General features: G+C 45.6%; 1 protein-coding gene across 1 annotated transcript in view; it reads left to right on the top strand.

The window, feature by feature from the left end:
- The window catches only part of Adra1a (adrenoceptor alpha 1A), an 82,336-nt gene extending 76,897 nt beyond the window's left edge, over positions 1–5,439 (top strand). Inside the window, exon 2 of the mRNA XM_055609770.1 lies at positions 4,922–5,439. Within this exon, the coding sequence (XP_055465745.1) occupies positions 4,922–5,439 (518 nt within the window). The remainder of the gene's footprint in view (positions 1–4,921) is intronic.
- The last annotated feature ends 298 nt before the right edge of the window (positions 5,440–5,737 follow it).

Below are 5,737 nucleotides of genomic sequence, written 5' to 3' on the forward strand. Positions count from 1 at the left end.
GAATGAATGAATGAATGAATGAATGAATGAATGAATGAATGAATGAATTTTAAATAAATGAATAAATTTTAAACAAGAAGCTCCAAAGGACTGAAAATTTTCCAAAGCCCAAGAATTAATTTAGGCAAATTTTCATGTAAAAGGTGACCTGACCTACAGGGCAAGATGTGCCAGGAACTAAGCTGATTTCTGTTGGCTCCCCAGAGGCAAAGTCAGGACAGAGGTCACTGGGGAATGAAACACAGCTATGATGATAAAAAAAAAAAAAAATAGGAGTTTTCTCACATATGGGTTTCAGAAAACATACTCTTCCTATGAAGCGTGACAAGAAGTTCTGGGGTATTTGACAGCAAATGGTACAGGATGGGAGAGAAATGAGAGGGAAATACCAATACAGCCAACAGCAAAGGACTACAAAGAAAGTGCCGGGAAAAGGTGACAGATAAATAGAAGAAAGCAGGCTCAGGGAGAGAAGTAAGGTGCTAGGGTGGTTACCAAAGACAGCTGCCTGCCGCAGGGTGGCCGCCAGCATAGAGAAAACAAGGAGGCTCAGCCATTCAGTCAGCTACGGTCATCCTCGCTCGGGTCAACCCTTCCATAGAAATGGCAGTTGGACATCCATGTCACTGTTCTGGGTCCTAGAGCTCTGTGAGCAAACAAAAACAAGGTCACGACCAAGTGGCGTTCACACCCTGCTGTCTGGGTCAGAGAAACATATTTTGTATTAGTTACTTTTCCGCTGCAGTGATACAATAGCTGGCAGAAGCAATTTAAAGGAGGAAGGGTTTATCTTAGCTCGTGGTTCAAAGGAATACAGTCTGTCATGGTGGGTAAATCATGGAGGCAGGAGTGTGAGGCTGCTCGTTAAGTTGCTCACACAGCCAGAAAGCAGAGAAAGACGGATCCTGGGGCTCAGCTCTCTTCCTCCTTTTCATCCAGCCCAAGACCCCGACCCATGAAATGGTGTCACCCACACTCAAAGTGGCTCTTCCCATCTCAGTTAACATACTTTATAAAATCTCTCAAAGACGTGACCAGAGATGTCTCTCTTAGGCCATTCTAGATCCTGTCAAGTTGACACCCAATCTTAACCATCCCACATCCTTAGCATGACTGGTTCTACCCTGGTGCTCCTGATAGATGGAGGACCAGGAACAGCCTTCTTTAGCTGTGCTCGAACTCTCAAAATCATCACCGGTAACCTGGAAGAAAGGTATCTGAGAAAAAAACTGAGTTTGAGGAGTTCAAAGAAGACTGAGTCTGTGAGGAAAAGTTTGGGCAAAGAAGGAGACAGTGGGATGGGGAACTAGGTGGTCGTAACTCTTTCCAAAGCCTGATGCCCACAGAACTCTTCTTAAGACAGAAAAAAGTGAAGTGAAGAAAGAGAGCTGAGGGTGTGGGTAACATCCTCACAGAAGAACACAACCCTGTCCATAACCCTTTGCTATCTTTTCTCACCCACTGGAAAGTTGCTGGTAGAAGTGTTTTTCTGCATCCCTCCCCTCAGCACAGCCCATCAGCAGCTCCTCAGAGAGAACCACATGTGTCCCTCTAAAGTGAGGACAGTGCTCTGTGGTCCACCTGCCTCTAGGGAAATGGGGGTGAGCAAGTGTGTGACTCGGCTTAGACACATCCGGATACTATCACACACTTACTGGTAAACCAAGTGGTGCTATTTATGGAAAGGTCTTTGCCCTGTAAGTATCTCCCACTCACAGTTCAATCAGCCAAAATTCAGAGATGCTTTTGGATTAAAAAGAAAATGTTCCTGAAGAATGGAAGCTGGAGACCATCTTACATCCAAATCTTTCTTTTTTTAAATTTTTTACAATTTATTCACTTCGTATCCCAGTTGTAGTGCCCTCCCTCATCTCCTCCCTATCCCGCCCTCCCTCCCTCTTCCTCCCTTATCCCTCTCCCCTGGTCTACTGATAGCGTAAGTTTTTCTCCCCTACTGTCTGACCCTAGCCTATCAGGTCCCATCAGGACTGTCTGGATCTTCTTCCTAATTTTTAACTAAATCCTTTTCTTGCCTTGCACCTCAGTGTCAGGAAAAACCAATGGGATATTTCAAATGGTGGGTATGAAAACAGAAGACCTGTTTTCTGACAGTGTGGAGCACAAGAACTCAGCCATGGGTCAGCTAGACCCAAGACTAAGGAAATGGGGTTGGGGAGGAGAGAGGGGATCAGAAGTTGAGGAGCAAAATTTATGCATGTAAACCTGGACTCTAAGCAGAAATAGCATCCCTGAATGAACTGGGGTTCTCCAATCACTTTAATAGTTTTGTGTTCAAAGAGCGTATGGGCTGTGCTGTTCGTGTTGATAGCTGAAAATTCATCAAATAAGGAAAATATCTGCCATGTCAAGCTGATTTGTTTGTAATGAAGTCTCCAGATGAGGTGGGTTTTGCTATGCCGAGCTCATCTCTGCTTAGCCATCAGTCATTAAGCCCAGGAAAAGGCAGAGGTTTATAAAATGGGTTTCTTTAATCACATTGCTGTCACCATGAGAGAGAAATATTGGGCAATATATAGACATTGGAATGCAAAATGAATTTTTCTTGAGAATTGACCATATTTGCACAAAGCCAGTCTTCATGTTACTACAGACCACTTTCTCTGCTCCCAGGCGAGGTTTGAAAAGCTTGATTCTAATTCAGCCGTCCCTGACTACTCAGCTCACTGTTCGCGTATACCAACCTCTTTCCAGGAAATGTGCTAGTCTGGGAGACTCGGAAAGTCCATGAAATTAGACTACCTAATGTCAAGTCTCAGCCCTGCCAGAGACTAGCTGAATGACCTTGGTTGAGTTACTTGATCTCATTTTGTGACAAAGGTTTTTGGGGTTTTGGTGAAATAAAAATATCCATAGTAAGCATGTCATTCGTTGTCGGTACATGTTTATGTGAAGGTTCTTATGTGTGTAGATACATACACATGTGTATATACTTTCATGTGTGTGTGCAGGAGTGTGAAGGTAAGAAGACAGCTTCAGGTCTTGCTCCTTAGGCACTGTCTAGTCCGTGTGCAGAGGCGTGGAAAGTGAGTTCTCTCACTGAACTCACTAAGTAGGCTGGGTGTCCAGAAAGCATCCAGGATCCACCTGTCTTCACCTCCCCAGCGCTGGGATGAGCACGTGTCACCATAACTATATTTTTTATGTGATTTTGGGGGACCAATGTCAAGGCAAGCATTTACCGAGCCATCTCTCCAGACTAGAAATCATATAATTCACAATATTACTAATGATTGTTAAATTATATGCTAAAAGTTAATCACATTGCCTAACTCAAGACATAATTGGTTAACCTAAACCTTTTTTTTTTTAATGATTAGACAACGCTGAAAATTTGAACCTAAAGAATAAAACTTCCTCAGCTACATGGTTTTCCATAGTAAACCCCTATCAACTTGTGTGTGTGTGTGTGTGTGTGTGTGTGTGTGTGTGTGTGTGTATGAGAGAGAGAGAGAAAGAGAGAGAGAGAGTTTTTTTTTTGAGACACATTGAACTTAACAACATTCATGCTTGGTGATAACTCTTCCTACCAACTGTTCCACCATCTTGTGTTTTGATTTCCCCGGTATATAAGTTTTGTCTGTGAGTGAACTCAGGATAGTATTGGCAGGAGTAATCTGTAAGAGCATCAAGCGTGTGTGTCATGTGTCCTGACCCTGATGGGGCTGCAGATCAGAGAGGAAGTGCAAGAAAGTAAATCAAGACCATACTCTTCTTGGCATGGATAGAGAAGGTAGCCCATGAAATCCAACCCTGGCTGAGGATCTTTGGGCAGCTGATGGCTGCTGAAGAGACAAAGAATCAGCCTTCCTCAGGGTTTCAGCCACTGATAGGCTCCTCTGCTCCAGGGCACATACAGCACTAAGTGGGCTCTGTGATTCATAGGAAGAGCACTTGAAGCCTGGAGGGAAAAGTGGTGAGGGTATGGGAGGAGGTGGAGGGGAGGAAGTCTAGGCAGATCTTATCAAAACATATTATATGCACAGTATGAACTTCCTAAACAATAACTTAAGATAATAATCCTAAAGACCACAGGCTGAAAGAAAGGGAGAACGTTGTGTGGAGCCATGAGGAAAACTTTCATTCAACCTTCCCCTTTGTCCAAAAAGAAAAACTGAGACCCTTGGGTGTAATGGAACTTCCCCAAGGCCACTCAGCTAAGTGGACCTTGAACTGTTACAGGTATTGAGGGAAGAAAGGAGACCAGATCAAGACTGAAAGGAGGAAAGAAGGTGAAAAGACTGTGAATCCATTCTTACAGGCCTGTCTGTAAAGGGTGAAGAGGAACATTTCAGGGGCGCACAATTCATACAATGCCTTTTCAAGGGACTAGTAAGTGTTGAATGGAAAAAATAAGGAATACTGGGCTGGGTGTTCTGGATCCTTCTACTCACAGAGGGTGTGATCGGGCAACCCTCAACACAGATTTTCTCTGTGTAGCCCTGGCTGTCTAGGGACTCAATCTGTAGACCAAGCTGGCCTCGGGCTCACAGCGATTCGCCTGCCTCTGGCTCGGGGGTGCTGGGATTAAAGGGGTGCAATACCATGCCTAGCCCGGGTAATCACATTTTAATGAGGATGTAGGTTTGTATGTGCCTGGCCTTATTTTATAACTCGGGCAAAACCGAGTGTCTAGACTCAATCAAAATATGATTCTGCACATTGTAAAGCTTTGAGGAAGCCTACAGAGCGAGGGAGGGAGCTGTGCACACCCTATCTGTGTGAAAATGGGCTTCGAAAACAGAAACAAAGGGGTTACCAGCCAGTGTGAGACATTCATGTGCAGCCGGAAGCTTTAGAAACTTTTTAAAGATTAGGAAAAGACGGTGTCGGTTTGTGGCTCTAACTGATCAGCCTCTTGACTTGCCAATCACACGTGTAAATCCTTCGTGTTCTCTTTCAGGGTCCTTCTTCCCGGATTTCAAGCCTCCGGAAACCGTTTTCAAAATAGTATTTTGGCTCGGGTACCTCAACAGCTGCATCAACCCCATCATATACCCATGTTCCAGCCAAGAGTTCAAGAAAGCCTTTCAGAATGTCCTGAGAATCCAGTGTCTCCGCAGAAGGCCGTCTTCCAAGCATGCCCTGGGCTACACCCTGCACCCGCCCAGCCAGGCTGTAGAAGGACAGCACAGAGACATGGTGCGTATCCCGGTGGGCTCGGGAGAGACTTTCTATAAGATCTCCAAAGCGGACGGAGTCTGTGAATGGAAGCTTCTCTCTTCCATGCCCCAGGGATCAGCCAGGATTACAGTGCCGAAGGACCAATCTGCCTGCACCACCGCCCGGGTGAGAAGTAAAAGCTTTTTGCAGGTCTGCTGCTGTGTGGGGTCCTCGACCCCCAGCCTTGAAGAAAATCACCAGGTTCCAACCATTAAGATCCACACCATCTCCCTTGGCGAAAACGGGGAGGAAGTCTAGAGGATGGGAAAGGTCACAGGAAAAAGGGTTGACACTAGGTACTGCTGATGGCCCCTCGGAAGGCCAGTGAATTCTTCTTGAAGGACAAGCCAGGACCATTCAAGGAGGGGACCGTCTGGGAAAGGGGAGAGGGAGGCTACCAGTTTATCAGGCAAGTGGTAGGGCACAAGGGAAGAGGCAGGGCGTCTGGTGTCAACCAGTTCTGAATGATGGGAGGCCCATTTCCCTTCCCCTCAAACCCTCAGTCGTTCTCTGGTCCTGCTTTCCACTACTGATCCTTTCAACAAGAAATACCATG

Source organism: Psammomys obesus, unplaced genomic scaffold (genome assembly GCF_907164565.1).
Source record: "Psammomys obesus unplaced genomic scaffold, mPsaObe1.curated_primary_1811, whole genome shotgun sequence".
Classification (NCBI taxonomy): domain Eukaryota; kingdom Metazoa; phylum Chordata; class Mammalia; order Rodentia; family Muridae; genus Psammomys; species Psammomys obesus.